Here is a 25,391-nt window from a genome sequence, read left to right on the forward strand (position 1 = left end):
GGCGTCTTCCTGTACGAATTTACGGATCATGGATTTAAGAGTGCGATTAAATCGTTCGACCAAGCCGTCTGTTTGTGGGTGATAGACGCTGGTTCGAATGGATTTAATGCCCAATAATCCGTACAATTCGCTTAACGTGCGTGACATAAACGCCGTGCCTTGATCAGTGAGGATTTCTTTCGGAATCCCCACCCGGGAGATCAAACGAAACAGTGCGTCCGCAACACTCTTCGCCGAGATGTTGCGGAGAGCCACTGCTTCCGGATATCGTGTTGCGTAGTCCACGATAACTAGCGCAAAACGATGTCCGCGTGCGGATCGCTCTAATGGCCCGATGAGGTCCATCGCAATTCTCTCGAAGGGGACCTGCATTAATGGTAGGGGGCGCAATGGCGCTTTTGGGGCGGCCAGTGGGTTCACCAACTGACATTCAGGACAAGACGCGCACCACCTGCGCACATTGTCATGAATGCCTGGCCAAAAAAATCGGGTCATTAAACGATTCAGCGTGGCCGCCTGTCCCAGGTGGCCCGCCATCGGGTTAGAGTGAGCCGCCTGGAAAAGCATTTCCCGGCGGCTCTTTGGTACTAACAACTGGGTTGTATCCACTTTTGTCTGAGCGTCTTGGGTCACTCTATACAACCTATCCTTAATTATGGCAAAATAAGGATACGTGACGGGCAATGCGGGTTGGAGGGACTGACCGTCGATAGTGCGGACCTGTTGGAAAGCATGTTTTAGAGTCTCATCTTGGGACTGCTCCAGAGGGAAGTCATCGCGGTCCGAGAGAATCAGTCTCTCAACCCCGCTCGGTTCCCCTGAAGCTGTTCCCAAGGGTCCCGTATCAGTCTCGCCAACCTGCACTCGCACCGCCCCGTTCCTAGCCTCGTTTCCCCAAGCGGCATCCGCGCATAACGACCCCAATAACGCCGAAAAGGCGGGCCAATTCGTCCCCAGAATTAGCGGATGCCGGAGGTGGGGACTAACCGCCACCTCAACATTATGCTTTTTCCCCCTAAACTGTATCGTGACTGGGACAACCGGATATTCCACCACATCCCCGTGCACACACCGCACCTTAACCATGCGGCTTGTATCCAATGCCCCAGGCTGCATCAGGCTTTGATGGATCGAGGTTTGGTTACATCCTGAATCCACCAAGGCCTGATATGTACCCCCCTTGATACTTACAGGAATTTGGTACTCTCCTGCTTGATCGGGGGTGGTCCGCTGGACGTCCGGGATCCGGATCATTGTTCCGATGTCCATCATCGGACATCGGTCCACAAAATGATCCGGATCGCCGCACCGCCAGCAGGCCAGCCCAGGCCTACCCGGCGGCGGGGAGTGGGTTGGAGGATGAGCGCGGAAAGGGGGCGGAACCAGAGCCATTGTCACCACCCGCCCCCAGCGGCCCCGCCCCCCTGGGCGGGACCCGCGAACTCCCAGACGGTCCAAGGCCCATCCCACCCCGGCCTCTGGGGGGGACGCGAGGAGGGCCTGGAGGGCGGGACCTGGGGAGAGGGAGAGGGAGAAGTTAGTGGGGGTTCGCCGACCCCCGGGCACGCCACCAGGTGGTCCTCCGCCAGGTGGATGGCCGTCTCCAGCGACGTGGGCCGGTGGCACTGGACCCACTCGGCGGTCTTCCTGGGGAGCCGAGTGATAAACTGCTCCAGCACCACCAGATCGACAACATGGTCCACGTCGCTGCCGCCGGCCAGCAGCCATCTGCGGCACTCGTCCCGGAGCTGTTGGGCCAATGCGAAGGGTCGACCGGACTCACCCCACTCCAGGGAGCGGAAACGCTGGCGGTGTTGTTCTGGGGTCCGCTGAAGTATGGCCCGCTTCAGGTCGTCGTAGTCCAGGAGGTTCGCGACCGGTAGATGTTGCGCGGCCGCCTGGGCTTCGCCGGATAGAAGGGGGATGAGGCGCACCGGCCACTGTGCCCGGGGCCACCCGCAGGCCTCCGCGGCTTTTTGGAACAGATCCACGAAGGCCTCGGGGTCGTCTTCCGGCCCCATCTTCTGTAGGGGCACGTGCACCGGTGCGCTGGCCCGCCCAGCGGCCTCGGCGCGAACCTCCCGGTCCATCCAGCTCCGGAACCGCTCGCGGTCCTCTTGCTGGCCTTGGACGATTGCCTCGAAGCGGCGCTCCTGTTCGGTCCGAAGGTCCAGCAATGCCTTATGGTGTTCCTGGTGGAGGACCGCGAGGGAGTTGATGATTTCCGCAAATGGCGAGGCGGAGGGCGTTGTCATGGCGGCGGCTCTGTCCTGCTTCCTTCCCGGGTTTCGGCACCAGTGTAGCAAGTTCGATATAGTGAGGAAGGAAGAGGACACGGGGTCGGCAGGACTGTTGATGCTCTTTATTTTCTCAATAACTCCAATCACAACGTGCACGCTTCAGCGTGTGTCTGTCTCTGTATATGCTCAGTTTCGCTTCCGGGTCACGCACTTCCGGGTTCCGGATGTCTCAGTGGGTCGCATCAACAGTCCGACTCTCTCTCCCCCTGGTCTCCGGTTCCGCTGGTGTTTTATCCCGTCTCCGCGCTCATTACTAGAACAAGAGACAGGTGTTATTAATCTGCGTCCAACCCACTCACTTACCGCTCGTCCCGCGGCCCTCTCTCCCGCTGCAGACCTCGCTGAACCACGCCCCCCTTGCCACAATCAAATACAATTTTTTTGGGTGAACTATCCCTTTAAGGATGACCTTTTTAGGTAATTCAGTCTTGATGAGATCATTCAGTAACATAACACTAACAACAAGGTTCCAGATGTTAATGTTAGTTAATGCATTATTAACTAATATTAAATTACAATGTACAATACATTTGTTACAGTACTTATTAATCTTTGTTGGCGTTAGATAATAAAAAACAACAACTGTTTATTGTTAATTAGTGCATTTTAGCTCAGGTCCATTAAATAGTATTAATAAAAGATACAACTTTTGATTTCAATATTATAGAAAATGGTAAAACAAGATAAATACATGCTTTAATAGGGGTGCCCAATGTACACTGTTATACCTTGCTGAAGATATCTGGGTAAATTACTGTAAAATCGCCAGTATTTACCTTTAACATCACTGGAAGGTATTTTACTGTAATATGAGGTGAGGTTTTGCTGCACTAATAATAAACTACAGTACATTACTTTCAGCACCCATGAAGGGAAATAACTGTAACATTACTGGTAAATTACTGGTCTACATTCCCATGATGCATTACGTCACTGTTTATTTCAAACTGTTTATATCTTCAGTCAGAAAACAAGGACTAATGCATTAACACACACAAATACATACACAAGGGCTGGATGTTTGAGCCTAAACGAGCAGGTGTCACCCGTTTGGAGTTTGTTTGCTACTGCTACGTTATGTGTTGAGAACTCCAATATTAGATTTATATTTTTTCAGACTGAAAATGAATCGCACAGCTACAAGTAAGTAAACAATTCAAATATTTGTGTTTATAAAATACATAATGTAAAGTTAGATGGTTTGCATGGTTTGAAATAGCTTCCTGATTAGCAAGTTTTTTTAGCCTCTCCTCACAACTCGTCACTAAGTAATATCCCTTTGTGTCGAAATTATTTTCCTGGAGTAACTGCATTTATCAGCAATTGAACTTTTGCTGATAAACAACTTGTTTTATCATTGCTTTTGTTTTTCGTAGTTAGTCAGGATTTGCCACAATGTACAGATGCAAACTTTGCAATCTGCCTTCTCACCAACTTTTTTATACAAAACAACACCAAATTTTTTTCCAAAGAAAACTTTAACCCGAATGTCAGTGGAAAATGATCATCTACCAGTCACACCAAGGCTCATCATGATTTTTAAGTATGAAATATATGGTAAATAATTCATGTGTTTTGATAGTTTTTACGGTGAGAACAAATTTCACGAGATGGCTTTCTAAATTAATCCAAGTGGATGAAAGTGACACACATTTCTTTGATGAGCAGTTGGATTTCTCAGTGGCACTGCATGTGATTTCAGTGTCTTCTATGTATTTAACATAGAGTCAGCCAGTGCCACATTAGAACTCATAGAAAGGTGCATGTGCAGTCATGTAACATGAGTTTTCCACAGTTGTGCATTTTATTTTTATTTATATTCTTTCATAGTATGTTTTTTTCTGAACTGTTTGACTTGTTACTCCATTTCTGAAATAGCTGTTGTCTGATTCACTCAACAGGTTTTTAGTGAGGATTAATCCTGAGGGGACAAAGTGTGCTTCCAAAACTGGAACTATCCGTAAAACTGTGTCATCTGTTAAGAAAGATTCAAAACATAAATCCACATGTACAGACATTTTTGTAGTGGCTCACTGAATTTGAGCGGAAAACATACAACTAACTGAAAGCATTTTTGTTAATGTTTTACTTGTACAGATATAAGAAGGTCATTTGATTTGTGTTAACATAAATAACCTGAGGGTCATTAGTGGCTGAGATGTAGATTTGGGTGTTGCATCCAAGTTCATTTTTTATTTGGTTGGAGGCAGGATTTGACATGTCTTGAAAATATTTGTGTTTGTTGATATTATTGTTATGAAGGAGCAAATTATTATTATTATTATTATTATTATTATTATTATTATTATTATTATTATTATTATTATTATTTATCATTAGTTTTTTGTAATTCTGTTATGTTGGTCAATCGATACACATCATATAATAAAGTCAATTTGTGTAAAGATTTAAATGTTCTTTATATTTTTTATTGAAGTAACATGACAGACTGCTTCATAAGTACCACAATGAGTACTGAATTATAAATTATTTAAATGTGTATGCAGTACAGTAATTAACTGAAACCACTGCTGCCAGTTTTCAACTGTAATGCCTGATTTACGGTATAAAACTGGCAACACTGTTGGCAGTTAGTCACTGTATTGGTATAGACACAGTATTATACTGGCAACACTGCTGGCAGTTAGTCACTGTAACAGATTCTTTACAGTAACTAGCTGGCAACAGGGTTGCCAGTATTTTACTAATAAAAAAACTGGTAAGGTTTAACAGTGTATGTCTCCAGGAACAGGATTGTGCACCTCTGCTTAAATTATAAGTAATTTTCAGTGTTAATTAATATTAGGAACCTCTTTTGTAAAGTGGCATCAAATTATATGCTTAATTTAATGTGTCAAAGATTTCAAATAGTGGTTAATCGAGCAAGCTTTTTACAGCCCAAAGACTGAAATGACTGGCAGAGGTCTCCAAGACTTTATTACCACGATCAGTCCAGGTCAACAGGAATCGCAAAGGATAAAGTATCCTGAAGAAGGAGGTCATCAACCAATGAGCTGCTGAACACAGGTTATCTTGAGTCTCTATTAGTTATTGATTTTGTGTGTGTGTTTGTATGTGTGTGTGCTTTGATGGTCACAGAGCGAGTGTGTGCACTCAGTTCAGCATCTGCTATGAATTGGATTTTTCTTAGTAGTCAATAAATGTCAAAGGACATATCCTGACATTATCCAGTCATTTGTGTTTGTAAAAGAAAAAGAAAAAAAACCTGAGGCCACAAAATCGAGTATCCCATCTGCAGGACAGAAGAGAAAAGGAAAAACATTTTGATAAGTATTGCCAGTTGTGAGATTATTGTAGCCAATGTCATTTCACTAAGAATGAGATGCTAAATGTATTCATATATCCTTGTTTTAAATGTATCCTAGAATATAATAGAGGGCTATGACCAATTCAAGCACATTACATGTCATTAATGCCATTGTATTTCCTCAGCCTTTCACCATGACCAGTTTAAAATGTTTTGGACAGGATTTAGTGAAGGGAAACCTCCTCCCTTCACAGAGTGAATAGTCTCATTAAATGAACAGATGTGAACATGTGAGTGCACAGTGAGACAGTAATGTCCCTTAACACAGCTCTCAATGGTCCATTTGCCTCAATGGTCCTACTTATCGACCTTGTTACCAGTCTATACTATTGACTCACATTGTGGATGTGTTGGCATGAGTGGGTGTGTCTCTGTGTTTGTGTGACAGGTGATTAACTGGGAGAGGGTTGCAGATTATTTCCGTAACATGTTCAGTTTTTGTCCTATGTCCCATAGAGCTGTGGTTCTCAGTGATTTCCTGTATTGATGAGTCCTTTTGATTCACTTTTTACCTTTCCATCCGTACTCTGCTACTGAGATCAGGTAAGATTTTTTTTTAAACAAAAATGTATTTTTAATTAAGGCAAATATTAGTACCCCATTAAAAGTTACAAGTTGTACGAAAGGAAATTTGGGTAATCCTTTGAGCAGCATGAAATATGGTAGGGTTTTGTGACAGCATTTGTGACATTGGGGTCTGTAAAATGTATCTTTAAGAAATTAATACTTTTACTCAGCAATGAAGCAAAATTAATAATTGGTTTTAGTAGGGTAAACAAATTTTAAAAAAATAGTTCGATCAAATTGACTTTTATGAGTACGCTAAATATAACTTTTTTTAAACTGATACATTTTAAGTAATCTGAACTGTTTCATTGTTTTGAGTTTTATGATCTTGTTTCTTTTCATTTAACTGACACTAGGCTGGGATATATTTCCCAGCATGCTATGCCGTGACTCGAAAGGGAGAGTAAATGCTAAAATTGTTAAGTAAAAGTAAATCCTTTGTTAATGTGATGAAAGCATTGTGTTATCAATAAACAAGTTAGCATATCATTTGTTCATTGAATTGAATTTATTGAATTAACTAGTCAAACTAACATTTTTAAGTTGAAATTAATTTTAAGTTAAATTTTTAAGTTAGCTTAATCTAATATTTCAAGCTATGAGCAATAAAATAAGTACAACATACAAATCTGCCAGTTCGCTTACTTAAACTTTGAATTTCTTAACTTTTTGATGTAACTGATGCCTTCAATTTTTGGAGTTTTACCAACTTTTTCGTAAAAGACATTTACGATGTAACAAAATATACTTTATCAAAGAATCGTGAAAAAATCATCATGGAGTAGACTAATGATGCTGAAAATTCAGCTTACCATGACAGGAATAAATTACATTTATAAAGATATTCAAATAGTAAACCGTTGTTTTAACTTGTAATAATTTCACTATGTTTACAGGTTTTACTGTATTTTTGATCAATGAAATTCAGCTTTAATGAGCATAAGAGACTATTCAAAAAAATCTTACCGACCGACCTCAAACTTTTGCATGCTAGTTCAATAGAGCTCATGCAATGCTGAGTGATGGTGTTGGATCTTAATTCATTTAAATGCATGAGATAATCTACAGAATTGATAAGATAAATCACTTATTATTGCTGAATCAGATTAAATTTTAACTTTTTTGTCAGTGGCTGTCATTGTGCTTTCTATTTAAGTGAACAAGACCATATTCATGCATTTTAATCACTGATTGGCTCTGCAAGATTTAGTCAATATCAGTGTTTTAATAGCTTCATCTCATACTGGCAATAAAAGGTCAAATGTTCATGGTGAATTAACACTGTCTATACTAAAAATTCATAGTGTTGCTCATAAACTAGTGAGCTAGGGAAACAGTGTGAACTGTGAAGGAAAAATACCAGTTAATTTGTAAATGTTGGTCTTTATAGACTGAATGAGAGTGCGGCCGTGCGCAAAGTGAAAAAAAAAAGGAGGTTAGCAAAAAGAAATTAGAGTGACACATGCAGGAAGAGTGAGAGGACACTGGGCCAGTGCTGTAAGTGGGTTGAGTACAAATGGGGACCCATTGATTGAGCCTGTGAGTGAGGACAGCATTTCTCTTTATCTCCCTTTCACCACTGTTCCCTCTCTCTCTTGCTCTGCTGGCCATTGGGTGTGAAGGACACCAATGTGACAACTAATTATCCAGTTTGGAACCCAACAGAGCTAATCAAATGCAACACCATGCCTCCTTATTATGATAAGTTTGTGATTCTTCTCCTGAGCAAGTTCATGCCTATCTGAGCAAGAATTATAGTGCAATCCTATGAATAAGAGAGAAGTCGGAAAACAAATTGTTGGGGGGAGGGGGATATAGATTATAGTGCATCATATATTGGCTGTATTCATTACTTTAGAGGCCCTCTGTCAATATCCTGCTCTTATGATATAAAATGAATGAATAAATGAGCATGGTGTTAAATGAGCGAAAGTATACACTACTGTGCAAAAGTTTGGGGGCGGTAAGATTTTTAAAATATTTTTAAAATAAAAAATGTCATGCTCACTAAGGCTGCAAATGCTAAACTAATGGTAATGCTATAAAGATATTTGGACAATTTACATTTTCTATTGAGTGTATTTGTTAAAAATGTAATTTATTCATGTGATGGCAAAGCTACATTTTCAGCAACCATTATTCCAGTCTCCAGTGTCACATGATCCTTCTGGAATTATCCTATGCTATTTCGGTATTCAAGAATTATTATTTTTCTATTATCAATTTAGAAAAAAAGTTGTGATGTTTACTATCACATATATCATATATATATAATGATTCATTTAAAAATACATTACTAGTGTATTTTTATTTCAAATTGCAGAAGAGCTAGATTGATTAGAAACATAAACAATTTACACAATGTGTATTGTTCACACACACAAAAAAAAACTATTGCACGTTTATTGGATTGTATCTGGAATATATTTTAAAGCCAACAGGCAGTAGTAATTCAATTTCACAGTTAAATCACTGAAATTCAACTCCTAAAATGTTGAAGTTTAATTTGTGGTCCTTAATGTAAGCGTATATCAAAATCATGCAGTTAGAAAAAGTGTGTGGCTTTATAGTGAATGGAAGAGACTGGCCTTTAGTTAGACAGCATGAGTTTCCCCTCTGGTCGAGTAATTATGTATCTTTCCATTGGTCATTTGTTCTGTTAATTATTTCACTATTGATCTGTGATTGGCAGAGATTCAGCAGGCAGCTCAATACCCGGTGTGTGCCACTGCCCCCGGTCATGCCTCTGACCTTCTGTTGTGCATGATCAAAACTCATAAACGAGAAAGCGTGATGATTTGAAATAGTTTCAGGATTTCACACATTTGCTTTGCAGCTTTGACATATCACACACAGTCTCAAAAACGGCAAACACCTTTTTGCATTCTGTCTTTGCCATATTTATCAACATTAAATCTTCTTATTTGCATATCCCTCAGGATGGACCATGATCGAGGCATGGAAAACAGTCGTTACCGCTATGAGGAGGATGAGGGTGAGTAGACTTAGATATGAAACCGCACACACACACACACACACACACACACACACACACACACACACACACACACACACACACACACACACACACACACACACGAATATGGTTTACTGGGACTCTCCATAGGTATAATAGTTTTTATACTGTACAAAACACATATTCTATTCCCCTACAATAACACTAACCTAAACCATTACACACAACTTTAGAATAAAGTATTAAAAAAACAAACAGTTAGTGTGTTTTTTAAGCCATTTGGTTTGAGGACACAGGACTGTCCACATTAATCATGTTTACATTGTAATATCCATGTCATTATACACATTTCTCATGTGTCCTCATAAACCACATATACCTGTACACACACACACACACGCAAATTCAAGAACTAATGGTTAGCCAGGCGATAAGCATGACGGTAGTTACATGTTGCGCAGTGAGGTTGGCATTGAGGTTGACATTTTATCTTAAAGGGATAGTTCACCGAAAAGGAAAATTCAGTCATCATTAACTCATCCTTAAGTTGTTCCATACCTTTATGAGTTTCTTTCTTCTGCTGAACACAAAAGAAGATATTTGGAAGAATGTTTGTAACCAAGCAGATAGAACCATTCACTAATATACTAGGGGAAAATACTATGGTGGTGAATGGTTGTTCTATCTGCTTTATTACAAACATTCTTCAAAACTTCTTCATTTTTGTTCAGCAGAAGACAGAAACTCATATAGGTTTGGAACAACTTGAGGGTGAGTAAATGATGGCAGAATTTAAATTTTTGGGTGAACTATCCCTTTGACACAAAGTTTGGAAAACTGAAGAAAAATTAAACAAAGAAATAATAAAAACATAAAGATAATACTTAAAAATACACTCATAATTTCCACAGCAATGCAGAAAAACCTTTTTGGGTTCCCCAAAAAACATTTCAGTGAACATTTCTTCTTTTCTTCATGTAAAGAACATTTTCAATATCCAAATAACTTTTTTCCGCTATTAAGAACTTTTTGTTTTCATGGAATCATCAATGCTAATAAAAAAAGATTATTTTAAGAATGTGGTTATTATTGTCAGAGATCTTCTAATGTTTAGTTTTGCCACCTTTGATAAAGTTACAAACAAAATGGGCTTATTAAACATTAAACCGAATTGTATTACTAAGTTTAAGATAGGATGTAGAATGTGTGCTTCAAGGTTATGTTTCATCATGTATTCCTATCAATTACTGAGCACCTCCTGAAAATGGCTTCAACAAAAACTGGGCCAGAAACCCTCTGTCCTTTTCTTTCCATTATCTTTTCAAGATTTGACAAACCCTACTCAGGGAATAAAGTGTCACAAATATCCTGCCATTTTGCCATCTCAAATAGATAGAAAATGAAACACTGTACAAAGCACATTATGTTCATATTAGTTATTATTATTGTGCCAACCACTAACAATGTGTGTCATATTACCGCTCGCTTTCGCAATTAACCAGACAGTTTTTTTTCCTCCTCCACTTCACATTTTATAAAACCTATGTTAAGAAGATAAGGGATGATTATAGTTATGACATGAATTTACAAAAGCAACAGTGTTTTCACAGAGGGAGAAAATAATGCTTTGTGCTTTTGGCATCTTATGAGGTCTTCTCCATCTCTTACATACACTAACATCCAAAAGTTTGGGGATGGTAATTTTTTTTTTTTTAAAGAAATCTCTTTTAAAGTAATGTCTCTTTGCTACTCAAGAAACATGTCTTGTTATTAATGTTGAAAACAGCTTAACAGCTCTTTGAAATGCTATGCAAACACTCGAAACATTTGAAACCTTTTTCATTATAATAATAATAAAAACATTTATTCATATTTGCTGGATTAATGGATCTTTCCAATAATTGCTTTGCTCTGATGATTTGATGAATGACAGGATGAGAGTGAATTTAAACTGTATGTTTTTTCGTATGGCTAGATATTCTCTTGTAGTAAGTGTCTGTACTTTGACATAACTGGAAGCATGAAGAATTATTCCAAATAAATAGGCTATTTATTGATCTTACAATGTCGCTATTGAAGGCTACTCTAAGTTAGACCAGATCACGGCAGTTTTGGTCTTGTTGGCTTGAATGAGCATTTTCAATTGAGCATGAAATTACTTTCTAAAATCAATGGCATCCAAGACATCGAACAATATGTTGTTAAGCTTCTTCTCATAGTGTATCTGCCTCCCTCAGACCATCAGTCTATCTACATTGGTGTGCCGGTCCCCCGCGGTTACCGGCGCAAACGCAGGCGGAGACGGTCGTCTATGTCGAGTCGTGAAGCAGATGTAGAACGAAGACTTCCAAGGCACGACCATCACAGACACGAACACTATGATTGTGATGACAGAGACCGGTACGATCTCGAGGCGGGAGGCCTGGATCAACCGGAACACAACCTGCCACCAGACATCAACAGAACCAGTGAGTCCTCAATCAGTTCTGAAAAAGAGCTTGAAGTCATTCACATTAGTGATTTGTAAAGTGCGTATTTTACAGTATATGATGATACTTTTATTGCCAATATGGTGACCCAAAAGACTGGTGACCCCACAAAAATAGGTAGTAGAATGCAGAATCACAACGGATTCTATATCAGACAAGTGCAAAAGATGGGAAATGGTTAAAATTCAAACGCCCTGTGTGTGTGCGTGTGTGTGTGTGTGAGTGTGTGTGTGAAATTTCAGGACACAAATGGATATAATGACATGGTATGACATAGGTATTACAAGGAGAGCGTGAAATATGAGGATATTACCCATGTCACAACTTTTCAAAATGCTTATAAATCATACAGAATTAGTTTTTTTGAGAAATTAAAAATCCTGTTTCCTGTGATGGGTAGTTTAGGGGCAGGAGCAGTGTAGGTTGATAGAAAGTACGGTTTGTACAGTATAAAACCATTATGTCTATGGAATACCCACAATTCACAAAAACAAATGTGTGTGTGTGTGTGTGTGTGTGTGTGTGTGTGTGTGTGTGTGTGTGTGTGTGTGTGTGTTTGCATGCGCGCACGTGCGTGCATTTGGTGTGTGTGTTTGTGAAATAGAGTTGTGCTTGGTTTATCGGATATACCCCGCACCCTCACTCTCAATATCCTGCTGTGCCGAGGGCAGGATTGAGTTGTCACTGCAGAATAGAAGACCATGAAAAACAATTATGGTGATGCATCTCTAAACGCTTGAGAATAAACAACTTATGGGGCAACAAAGTTTGCAGTCAGCACAGAACAATGAAATGCATAAACATTCAGAGAAAACACAATGCAACGCACTTTGATTTCTTACTTTTATGCTACATTAACGGCCTAATAATATACTTATCATGTACGAAATTGGCTACATTTGGAGTCAAAATAAGTGTGCTATACGTGCTATGGATAAGTTGCATTCAAAATAAAGCTGATCAGTAGTCCTAAAACCCAGAAAAGAATTGCAATTAACTGTGGGTCCCCTAGGGGAGTTTTTGGATCTATGGTTGTTTGATTTTTGAGGAAAATAAGGTCTGTGAGACTTTTATGACTTTTACATAGCCTACAGTCCTTCTTCAAACATGATGTTTGGAGTGGCTGTGTTTTTACATGCTATCCAGTGATATTTAATGTACTATTACATTATTTATTATTTTAAATATTAGATTTTTATAAATGTATATTTTCAAGTATCATTATATTTTAGTTGTAGAAATTTTGTAATGTGCTTTTGTCATTTAAAAAAAAAGTGTTTTAAATTCTATGTGGCTTTAATTGATTTTTATTCTGTTAAAGTTTTAGTAATTTTAGTAGCTCAACTTATGTAATATGTCACGGGTCAAAACATGTTTTTTTCAAGAAACACTGTTCATACAGTAGCTCTTGAGAAACCATGGTGAATTAGCTTTCCTACAAATAAACATCATGACTAAGCAGCTTTTTTTTATCTCCAATTTTGACAATTTTGACTTTATTACTGAAACCTCTGACATGGCCTAAAAAGCTTATAAACTCCTTTGCTGCTGACATGAAACTCAATAGCTTTGTTCGCAAATCGCCCCCTCCACCCTCATTCACATTGACCCACTAATAATATATTATATAGTACAATATAGATAGAAAGAAAGAAAGAAAGAAAGAAAGAAAGAAAGAAAGAAAGAAAGAAAGAAAGAAAGAAAGAAAGAAAGAAAGAAAGAAAGAAAGAAAGAAAGAAAGAAAGAAAGAAAGAAAGAATTTGGAGTGTGCCGAGTGTGCCGAAATTTAGCAAACTGGCAGCTCCAGTGGTAATACAAATATTTATTTTGAACTCTTTCATATAATCTATGTATACACCTTAATTAAACCAATTACTAACCAATTAAAAACAAATTTATACCTGCATGATATTACGCTGTACACACATTGGACCAGATTGCATATACTGTTGAGTGTACATCAGTTGTACATTTCGGACACCACTACAAATGGCTGTCCCCTCAAATAGGGGTGAGTTTGGATACAGCCAATGTTATTGATCATTCCTGGCCTACCTTACAGCTGAGAGTAATTACACAACACCTCAGTGCAGCTTCAGTAGGCATTCCATTGTTAAGGGTTAACAGTATATGACCCAAGACCAGTAGTGAAAAATGAAGACCAAGAGTCAGGCGTGTAATTAATTAAAGAAAAAAATACTAAACAATAGTTTGCAGTTTCTTCAGCAGAAGCCAGCTTCAAGTCTCACAAGAAGTTTGTAGGCCATGCTCTCTCTCTCCCCATGTCACCCCGCCTATTGAACATACAATTGTCCCAACAGTGATACAGTTTTCAAGGTCTATCCACATCATTACTGCAAGGAGGATGATTCTGATTGGCTCATAGAAAATGCACAGTCATGGTAAATGTCCAGACATTGTCAGTTAATCTGATGCACTTCTCCATAGACTTTTCACTTGTTTGCTTTCACCCCAGAATTAGACATTAGGAATCCTTCTAGGTCTGGAGGATCTCTTAGGATGCTAATTGTACACCTTCTCAACACTGATCAGTAACACAGAATATTGCGTACATACAGAGATTCACAGTCTCTCCAAGGTTGGAGCTGATTAAGCTCCAGTTCTGACCAGAAACTTTACCAAAATATACTGATAATAAACTGCTTTCTCTCAGTGAGAGGTACAGACGGTATTACAAGCAATATTCATCATGATTCTTTAGTGTTTCAGTAACCGGAAATATAAAATGAATAAAATATAATAAATGAAATGAAAGACTATTGATTAAAGGTGCCATAAAATGAAAAATTGAATTAATCTTGCCATAGTGAAATAATAAGAGTTCAGTACATGGACATCACATACTGTGAGTCTCAAACACCATTGCCTCCTACTTCTTATGTAAATCTCGTAAATCAAAATAACCACAGAAAAAAAAGTGCTTCTCAACATAAACCCAACCGTGATGCAAGCGTTGGGGATCATTTATATGCCCCCAACATTTACATCTGTCCAAACATGTTCATTGTCAGGCGGAACTGACGAAGCCGAATGGACACGTCATGTTCCAGGCTGTGCAGGAGACTTTTCTAGCCTTCCCACAGATAAAAAATGTCAACAGTCATGGTTGATGTTTATAATCCGATACCACAACAATTGAATTCAAGATCGTTTGTTTGTTCGGCTCATTTCAAGCAAGCTTCGCTCAGCGTCTTAAACGGAAGAAAGTGGCAACTGTATTCCTGCAAGCAGTAAGTAACGATTAATCCACTTATTGACTGTTTAAACAATTTCTGATTAAATTGAAAGTTTCTTAGAGAGACAGCATTGTCTAGATAACGCAAGATGCTAGTACAGTAACAATAGGAAACTCCAAGTACCATACAAAACTGAATAGTGTGTCTAATGACAAAGGTTAATATTATTTTGTATTACAAAATAAAACTGTATATACGTTGCTTACAGATCGTTCACTCGATCCTTCTAGCAAACGTCACCTTTTCCACCATATAAGTTAAAACGATAGGCATTTGACAAGGCTATTCAATTAGTAAAAATATATATTTATATTTTTGAGAACTGAAGTAGGCCTATGAGAGTGAAGAGTACATCACAGTCACTGCGTAGCCTACATTGTGACTAACGTGATATAAAAATTAGGGCCCGGACTTTAACGCGTTAATTAAGATTAATTAATTACGTGACTTTAACGCGTTAATTAATTACGCAAAAAAAAATAAAAAATTTAACCGCACTTATTTTTGCACCGCGGAACGTTTTTCAATAAATCAGTTTCGACGGACCGATTTTACTGGAACACCAACTAGCGCTCCGGAGTCACGACAACAACATGGGTGCGTCTCAATCAGCTCCCTAGTTCAGTAGTCAGGGCACTGATCAGGGAGTCAGCCCATTGACTTATGTCTTGATCAGTGCCCCAACTAGGGAACTAGGGAGCTGATTGAGACGCAGGGCATGAGTGAACATGAACGAAGAAGCTGATGAGACTGCTTTGCTTGGCCCCGTGGATGGGAAATTTTGTTTTTAAAAACGAAAGAATGGAAGCGTCGTCAAGAGCAGGGTTGTGTGCAAGCTATACAACAAGGAGTTAGCGTATCACCGCAGCACATCGAGCCTCAAATATCACAAATATGCTTTTGCTAAACTTAATGGCAAACATTGCGCTGGTCTGCTGGACTGAAATAAATAAACAATATTTTGTTAATTAAGCTTATGTATTCAGTCATTATTCAATGGTATACTAAAAATACATGTGAAAAATTACTTCTCATTGTTCTCAGGTCAAATATTTATATGCGATTAAAATGTGATTAATTTCGATTAATTAATTACAAAGCCTCTAATTAATTAGATTAATTTTTTTAATCGAGTCCCGGCCCTAATAAAAATGCAATATCGTTGACGAAAAAAGATGAGTCCTCACTGGTTTTGGTTTGGGAAAGAAGATCGTACTTGCGATTGCCAGATTTCAGTAAATTAAATCCCCCAAACAGAGCTTTTCTGTGAAAAGAACATGTCAGCTATCCGTTTTTTTACCTAAACACGTCCAATCTGGCAACCATATGCATGTAAGATTTGAGATGTTCTGCTTAAAGTGTCATTCAGTCGGTCTGTGTTCTGTCAGGACTCACCAGCCGCTTTACTTAACTGCTGTGAGCTGTGAGCTGCTGAAATAAGCCAATCAGAGCAGAGCTCAACATTAATATTCATGACTCTTCCAAATAAGGCAAAAACAGAGCATTACATCCTAGGGACAATTTATAGGGTTGTAAATGGACCTGTAAAACTGTATCCAGACAAATGTTTCTCTTAAATAAGCCACATACCCTCTATGTAGATAATCACATATATTGTGATTTCTGGATTTTTCTTTTAGATTATGTCTCTCACAGTGGACATGCACCTACGATGAAGATTTCAGATCCCTCCATGATTTCCAAGTGGGAGAACTTGGAAAATAGCAGGGTGTTCAAATACTTATTTTCCTCACTGTATATATACAGGTATATTGAAGTCGCATTGTCAGTGTTCAGAATCCCCCCTTTCACCATCTTCTGTAACAGTAAATATTTCAAGTTTTGATGAATCCGAAGAATTGACCATTTCTTCTGTATTGTGACATATATCTCAATGTATCAGATTATCTAAAATGAGACTTTAAGTTGCGGGCATTGCACTTGGGTTAATGTGGACTAAAATGATTGGACCCGCATATGTCACCAGTGAGAGAGATGGCTGCAGTTTATAATGGAATATCCAGTTATGACATTTTAAAACAAAATAATAAAACATAGCCATGGACAAATTGTCCACAATGAGATCTATAAAATGCATTCAGGAAATAAAAAATGAATTTTCATTTCATGCTGTATTTATGCATTGATGTTTAGACTCAAAGTTTTTAATCATTTGGTATTAAACAGAGCTTTTTAATCATTTGGTATTAAAATTCAATTCAGTCAACGTCTTCTTAGTAATCACTTGTTCACGTTTCATATTGCTGAATTATGATAATTGAAGTGTCCATGACAGCAGTGTAATTAGCATTTTTGCCTTTTGCCTTTTTAATAAAACTCCCATTCCTCTGTCAGCTGTGTTTTATGTGTTTAGTCTAACAAGCTTCACATATAATGGACTGGAATTTTAACCTTTGTAAGGGATTCTCTCACTTGTGAAGTTTGACTTTCATGCGTGCACACTGCCATTAAAAGAGACTCGTTCTCAGCTCTTTATTATGTTGGCACCTCATTCACATCTTGACATCTATGGGCCTTCTGTTCTCCATGTGTCTTCTTAAGTCATGACTATAATCCTCAGGAAGCCTCTGTGTGGATGAAACAGGCAGTGATGATCAAACCTTAGTAGGAAGAAAAGATGTCCTAACAGGTGCTAGAGCTGAGAAATGCTGAGCAAAGAAATGAAAACACAAAAAAGACCTGGATGTAGCAACATGACCACCTCAAACAAGCCCAGAAAAACAAGCACAGTGTGGATTCTCAGCTTCAGTCATAGCTCACAGATTTAGTCTTCACCCAGAAAATTAATTAACAATGGCTTACACTGTGCAGGTATTCCTCCAGGCAGAGGCAATCATCACAGCAGCATGTCAAACATATAACGTGGGGGTCCTTGTTGTTTCTTCTCAACTTTTGGGCAAATACATTTACTGTGTGTGGTGCTGCATGCCACTGCACTTTTTATTTATAAAGGAATAATCTCATTCTGATCTCTGAGTGAGTTCCATGCAAGCAAGTTTTCAATCACTTCTATTTCTATTCATTTCACAGTGTCCCCTGCAGCAGAGCGACTGCGCTACATTTTAGGGGATGAGGAGGAGACCATGCCCACACCCACTCTCTTCACTGAGATGGACACTCTGCAACACGAGGGAGACGAGCTGGAGTGGAAAGAATCAGCAAGGTATAAAAACATAAAGTCAAAGGCATCACAAATGGCATCACTCTTGCACAATTGGAAATTTAAATCAAGTAAATTCTGTGGCTCTGGGGTTTCAAAACAGTTCCGTATCCATGCACAGTTATTATCGTTAGCTAAATGTGAAACAATATAAATAAAGCTGAAATAAAATAAAAATTTTAACAAAATAACTTTTTAACAATTAGATATGTTGCCTTCATAACTTAAATAAGTTAATTAATAAGTGGAAGTAAAAACTGAAGCTGAATCAAAGCTAAAACTGCAAAATAATTATAAAAAAATAAAAAACAATAAATTACCAAAAATGTAAAATTAAAATGAAAACAATATAAAAATACAGTTCTAAAATAACACTGCTGTAATGTGAAATATATCTATGTATGTTTATTTTGTCATAATGTACAGATATTGGTCATTTGTGACCATTTATATGTGGTAATTTGTGTCCCCAAAATGGTGTGTGACATCATCTGGGTGGTGTCCCAGTTAGTTATCAACTAATGGGGACATGCTAACCATCAATACATGACTCATAAAAACCCATAAAAAGACATTTTTAAACAATGACACGGCACTATAGAAGGAGATTTTGGGACAGCTGTCCGTGAATGGACACATTTCCGGGGTTTTCAGAAGCGGAAGTCATCGTTTTTGGGTAAACTTTTATAGGGGTGAATGGGAGATAATAGCATGCTGGCGCTTCTTATAAAAAATTTTGTACAGTTGTGGTCATAATTATTGGCACCCCTTATAAATATGACCAAAGATGTCTGTAAAATAAATCTGCATTGTTTATCCTTTTGATCTTTTATTTAAAAATGCACAAAATCGAACCTTTCTTTGAGGTAAAAGATTTGAAAGTAGAGGGTAAATCACATTTTAAAATAAATGTTTTTCTCCAAAACAAGTTGGCAATAATTGGCACCCTTTTACTAAATACTTTTTGCAGCCCCCTTTTGGCAAGATAACAGCTCTGAGTCTTGTTCTATAATGCCTGATGAGTTTGGAGAACACCTGAATAGAGATCAGAGACCATTCCTTCATACTGAATATCTCCAGGTCCTTCAGATTCACAGATACATGCAGGTGCTTCTTCCCTACAGTTTATTACTTATTTTCTTATTTCTTATTTATTGCTTGTTTCTTAGGCCATCAGGTTTTGATTTTTATCTGCTGGTATTTGCTAGAATCCCTAATACCATGTATTTGGACAAGATGTCCAGGAACTCTAGCAACAAAATAAGCCCACAACATTAAAGATACAGCAGTATATTTACCCATGGGCATGCGGTGCTTTTTATCACTGTGCTGCATTAATGTGAGACTCTTATCGGGCAATAAAAAAAATATTGCCGTTAATCTATTCTTAAAGTTGGGTTGGGAGCTGGTTCCAGAGCTGTGCACAGACCTTTTCAGGGGCATGTACTGAAACTGAAAAAGAGCACCACCCCCCCCCCCCCTTTTTCTTCTTCTTCTTTTTTTTCTTTATTTAGATTATTTAGTAAGTCTACATAAAAGGAAGAAATGACAAATCACATGTTAATTACAAATGAATTAGATTACTGGATCACTGAACACTTTCCCAGAGTTTAATGGTTTAAACTCAAACAGAGAATTGCAGTTATGATTGTAAAATCACAAACGCAGAATCATGTTACAGTTCCTCCTACCAGGGTTAGCTCAGGGATGCTCAGTGTGATTATGATAAACTCCTGACTTCTATGATCGACTGCGTGATGGAAATTACGTTAATGCCGCAGCTTCACGTACTTGTGAATTTATTATTTTAACACGTTAACGACTTTTAATTAAATTGCATGCGTTAACGTGTTAACGTCGACAGCCTTAATATATAAATATATTATTGCCTCTATTGCAGAGAGTCCCAAACTGTAGTCCAAAAGTTGGCCAAATTTGGCCTGTGATGCCTTTGATTCGGTCCGTCATGTCATATGTCAAAGACACTTTGCATTTAAATTTTGAGAATATAGGTCAATTTGATTTTTAAAACTTTACATTTTAATGTGATATGGTTGGATAAAATGGAAAATGTATTTTTGGCCTATAGTCGAAAATAAATCTCAAATCAAGTTTGATTTATGGCCCTTTATACTAAAAGATGTGGGCACCTCTTCTCTAGTGTGACAGAAATAACTCATAATTTCACCTTCAACCATTTGCATCCTCATCTAAATGACATGAGAAACTTACATTTCCTATCTTTCTCTGCTTGACTTCAACGTTGTGTGTGTGTGTGTGTGTGTGTGTGTGTGTGTGTGTGTGTGTGTGTGTGTGTGTGTGTGTGTGTGTGTGTGTGTGTGTGTGTGTGTGTGTGTGTGTGTGTGTGTGTGTGTGTGTGTGTGTGGGTGTGACTGTGCATATCTGCAGATGGGTGAAGTTTGAGGAAAAAGTCGAGGAGGGCGGGGAGAGATGGAGCAAACCCCACGTTTCCACGCTCTCCCTCCACAGCCTGTTTGAACTGCGGACATGCCTACAGACAGGCACCGTGCTGCTGGATCTGGAGGGATATTCACTCCCACAGATAGTTGGTGAGCAATGAGGCGCATTATTCTGGGTGCTTTTCATCTAATGAAAAAGTACCCCCCCCCCCCCCCCCCTTATTGTTTTAATGCAATGCAATGTTTTTCTACAGTTTTGATGCATTATGTTATGGAGCCAATGTACTTTTAAAGCAAACCACTTTAACTTTTGTCTTATGCAGATGACATTATCGATCATCAGATAGAGGAAGGGTTGATCAGTCCTGAGCTGAGAGATAAAATCAGCTTTGTTTTGTTGAGAAAGCACAGACACCAGACAAAGAAACCAATCCATCGCTCCCTTGCGGATCTGGGCAAGTCTGGATCTGGAGGCGGCAGTGAGTGCTCAATCTTTGAATGTTGCTCTATCTCTCTTTCAATCCCTAGAAATTTTCTGCACAATAACAATAAGTTATTTGTGTATCTTCAAATATAGTTAGGCTAATTGATATGATAGTTCACTCAAATTTTGTCATCATGTACTCACCCTCAAGTTGTTCAAAACCTGTATGAGTTCCTTCTGTTGAACAAAAAAGATATTTTGAAGAATGTTGGTAACCACAGTTGACAGTTAGCCATTGACTTACAGCATATAATAGAAAAAAATAAATTAACCTTCAATTGTCTTAAAATGACAGTTAATCCAAACATGATCATTGTCTACTCAAACTTATATTGTGCAAAAAAAAAAACAAATTAAGTTTATCAGCAGAACATTTAGGCCGCTGTCTTCCATAAAATGAGAGCAAAGTGGATGTAAAGCTCTGAAAAGGACAAAAAGGGAAGGAAGCACAAAAAGATAAAGCTTCAGAAACTTAATTTTAATGTTTTGTTTTTTGTTTTTGGAACTTGATAGCCATTGGTCAGCATCCACTTTCATGGTTAGACTGACAAGGCTATTGTTAAATTCAACCTGAGCGTAAATAAGATCATTTCGGTTTCAAGTGACATGAGGGTGAGTAGATCATTACAGACTTTTTGGTGAGCAACCCCAATCCCATTTTAATTCTCCCAGTGGGTTCTTTCATTTCTCTTTTACACAGTTAATTTAAATCAGCTTATTAGAAAAACATTGTCTGCTTATTGGGTCATTTAAAAAGTTTTAATGTTGTTTGACTCTCATAGCTCGGAGCCCAGCCCGCACTCCTGCCACTGGAGCAAATTTCATTCGTTCTACAGAAGATCTGCGTAGCAAACAAGCAGCCAACTACGGCAGACTACGTGAGTCTGTTTCCTTTTTACATCCTTTTTTATTATGCATATTCTGGTAATGTCGTCACTGCTGGTTAAAAAACTAGGAAGAAACTAAAGCTAGATATAAGTGCAGCAGTCCTTTATTTACAAACGCATAACTTAACACAATACTCAGGATTCTCTGGCTCAAAACACGAACAAACAACTTTACACTATCTAGCTTTACACTATTTATTAACATAGACTGACAGAAAGAAAGCTCATACAATACCAAATTCAAACTAAATCAGTTACCTAGGTTTTTTTTTAAATCATTTTTTATTTATAAAGCAGTTCTGCAAAAAAAATGAAAAATTGACAACAGCTTCAATACAAGCAAATCAATTATATTGTTGAATATTAAGTGTTCCCAACTAAGCAGGCCAGAGGCAAGCCCCAACAGTGGCATATAACCCATACTCCATCAGGTGACAGAATGGAGTGAAAAACCTTGGGAGAAACCGCAGGCTCAGTTGGGGTACAAATTCTCCTCTGGCCAATGAACAAAGTGTGATTATTCATCCAGTTCCTTTTGCTTGAACATCAGATTAATCTTGCCAAGGTGAAGCCAGATGAAGAGCTGGTGCGAATGAGGATTGAAATGAAGGAGGAGCTTGACATAGCCAAAGGGGTGAAAGGAAATGTCACAGGCAAAGTCCTTGAAGTCTATGCCGAAGGCAGATCAACGACTGACCAAGGCAGAGCCTGAGCGACGAGGAAGCCCCGTAGAGCTATAGGGACAACAGTCCAAGGTTGGGTCGAGGGAGAGAGTAAACAAGGTGGAGCCGAACGGTTGATGGGCTGAGGTAAAGTTATGGGCTTGGAGGTTTTAGGCAGAACTAGAGGGTCGACACCCGAGGGCAGAGCTGGTGACCTGGAAGCACCTCCAGCATGTTAGGTTTAGGAGTAGCTGAAGGACTGGAAGGAGCTAGCGAACACACGGCCGAGGCTAGAGGCCGGAGTGACAGAAGGATTAGGAGAGACAGAGACAAGAGAAGGGAGAGATGAAAAAATATTATTGGTCCGGTTCACAAAACACACTGCCATCCAGTCCCTATAACACCTCGAAGGCCTGGTGGACGGCTAAGGCTACTCCGGCTTTGGGCAGCCATTCCCTGCTCCTTCCAATCATGGCAGACGGCAGCAGCCTGGCAAATGGTGACTCTGCTCCCTCGTGGATGGCAATTAAGAGTTCATTCCACTTAATATGTGATTGATCAACAATTTTTGTTTTAATTTGCATTTTAATAGACTGATTTTTCTTTAAATCTGTCCTGATTTTCTGATTTTTTTAGTAGTTAGTGAGTGATGTTAGATTAGTTGTCAAATAGCTAGTCAGCTTTATAACCTGTTGGAGTAAGACTAATATTAATAATTTTGATGAAATATGTGTAATACACTTTCTGTATATAATTGTGCCTGTGTGTCCACAGGCCACGCTCAAAGCAGGAGCATGAATGACATTGCAGACTCACCAAGCACGGACCAGGTGAGTCACATGAATCACAATGTGTCTTTATCTGTAATAGAAAGCCACAGCTTGACAAGGCACAACAGCCATTGTATTGTTCACAATAGCATTCGCACAGATCTTTTGTATTTGCTTTGGTGCTATTTTTAGCAGCTGGTTCAAGTTTTCCAGTCTGACTTAAAGGAATAGTTCACTTTAAAATGAAAATTCTGTCATCCTTTACTCACCCTCAAATTGTTTCAAACCTGTATGAATTTCTTTCTTCAGCTGAACACAAGGGAAGATATTTTGAAGAATGTCAGTAACCAAACAGTTAACTGGAGCCATTGACTTCCATAGAATTTTTTTTTTCCTACTATGAAAGTCAATGACTCCAGTTAACTGTTTGGTTACTGACATTCTTCAAAATATCTTCCCTTGTGTTCAGCTGAAGAAAGAAATTCATACAGGTTTGAAACAACTTGAGGGTGAGTAAAGGATGACAGAATTTTCATTTTAAAGTGAACTATCCCTTTAACTGAAAAAAGACAGATTCTAGAATCTTCTGCTTTCTTTATCAACGTATTGGAATTTGATGAATAATTTAAATCAACACAATTTACATTTTACAGTTAATATTATGTTCTTAAAGGGGGGGTGAAATGCTGTTTCATGCATACTGATCTTTTTACACTGTTAAAGACTTGGAATCCCATACTAAACATAGACAAAGTTTCAAAAGTTAAGGTGGACGTTTGATGGGAGTATTTCTTTGTCAAAAATACTACTTCCGGTTAGTCATAAGTTTCGGCAAGTTTTTTGAGATCATGCGTCCCCTTTGACGTTAACGGGGGCGGAATTTCCTTGTATGGGCCTTACGGACAATTCTACCGGAAGCGCGTGAGAGAGAGCGAAAGCAACAGGCTACGCCCATCAAAGCGCTGGCTTGTAGAATGCTAAACAGGTGATATAACCAGTAGCTACTGACTTACCCACTGATAGGCCGGCGGTCGATCTGTATTAGCACTTTCCTCACGCGACGGGCGAATCACTTTCCTCACAGAGCGACTCACTTTCCTCACGCGGCAGGCGAATCACTTTCCTCACAGAGCGACTCACTTTCCTCACGCGGCGGGCGAATCACTTTCCTCACTGAGCGAATCACTTTCCTCACAGAGCGAATCACTTTCCTCACAGAGCGACTCACTTTCCTCACGCGGCGGGCGAATCACTTTCCTCACTGAGCGAATCACTTTCCTCACAGAGCGAATCACTTTCCTCACGCGGCGGGCGAATCACTTTCCTCACTGAGCGAATCACTTTCCTCACTGCAGCGCGCTGCTGCACACGTCATTATTTAGCTCCGCTCACACGACACGCCCCCACCCGCTCGGCTTTTTTCGGAAAGACTCGGAACAGCGCATCTTTCTTATATAATTATAAAAAAAATAAAGACTTTTCGGAGATATGCAGGATGCAATGCTACTCTATAGGTACTCAAGATTGACATGACACTGACTGAAACTGAGTGTTTCACCCCCCCTTTAATATGAATTTTAAAAGGTATATTTTTAGATTTGTCCATGTTTTGAAGTCACAAAAACAAGTTCTGCAGTTATTCAGAACCATCACTAAAATGATACATTTTTGCTATTATAAAACTGTTATATTTTGATGGAGACATTTTACATTTTATAAATTTGTGTCATTGACCATATTGTATTGATGTATTTGAAGTAATGGTAATTCAGGTACATTTTGTAGAAAGTACTACTTAGCATATATGATAGTTTGTTATTATAAAGAGGTTGTTGTGGCTCTGTGCGTGTGCATGTGTCACGTAACGTGGAATATCACAACCTCCTCACAACGAGGAATAATTCCAGGAAATAGACTTTAATCACAAATACTTGACAGGAGAAAACCACACTAGTTAAAACGAGAACGAACAGAGACTAAGGGAGAACTCAGGGTATAAATGACTAAATAACAACACAGAGGAACTAGGTCAGAGGGAAACACAAAGAAATCGAGCATACATGTAACAG

General features: G+C 38.8%; 1 protein-coding gene across 1 annotated transcript in view; it reads left to right on the forward strand.

Annotated features, from left to right (window-relative positions):
• The first annotated feature begins 6,049 nt into the window (after window positions 1-6,049).
• slc4a5a (solute carrier family 4 member 5a) overlaps window positions 6,050-25,391 on the forward strand; it is a 47,280-nt gene continuing 27,938 nt past the window's right edge. Inside the window, exons 1-8 of the mRNA XM_067438917.1 lie at window positions 6,050-6,171; window positions 9,135-9,190; window positions 11,410-11,640; window positions 17,970-18,102; window positions 20,509-20,669; window positions 20,843-20,998; window positions 21,786-21,881; window positions 23,327-23,382. Coding sequence (XP_067295018.1) covers window positions 9,136-9,190; window positions 11,410-11,640; window positions 17,970-18,102; window positions 20,509-20,669; window positions 20,843-20,998; window positions 21,786-21,881; window positions 23,327-23,382 — 888 coding nt within the window. The 5' untranslated portion in view covers window positions 6,050-6,171; window position 9,135. The remainder of the gene's footprint in view (window positions 6,172-9,134; window positions 9,191-11,409; window positions 11,641-17,969; window positions 18,103-20,508; window positions 20,670-20,842; window positions 20,999-21,785; window positions 21,882-23,326; window positions 23,383-25,391) is intronic.

This window comes from Pseudorasbora parva, chromosome 3 (assembly GCF_024679245.1).
Source record: "Pseudorasbora parva isolate DD20220531a chromosome 3, ASM2467924v1, whole genome shotgun sequence".
Taxonomy (NCBI): domain Eukaryota; kingdom Metazoa; phylum Chordata; class Actinopteri; order Cypriniformes; family Gobionidae; genus Pseudorasbora; species Pseudorasbora parva.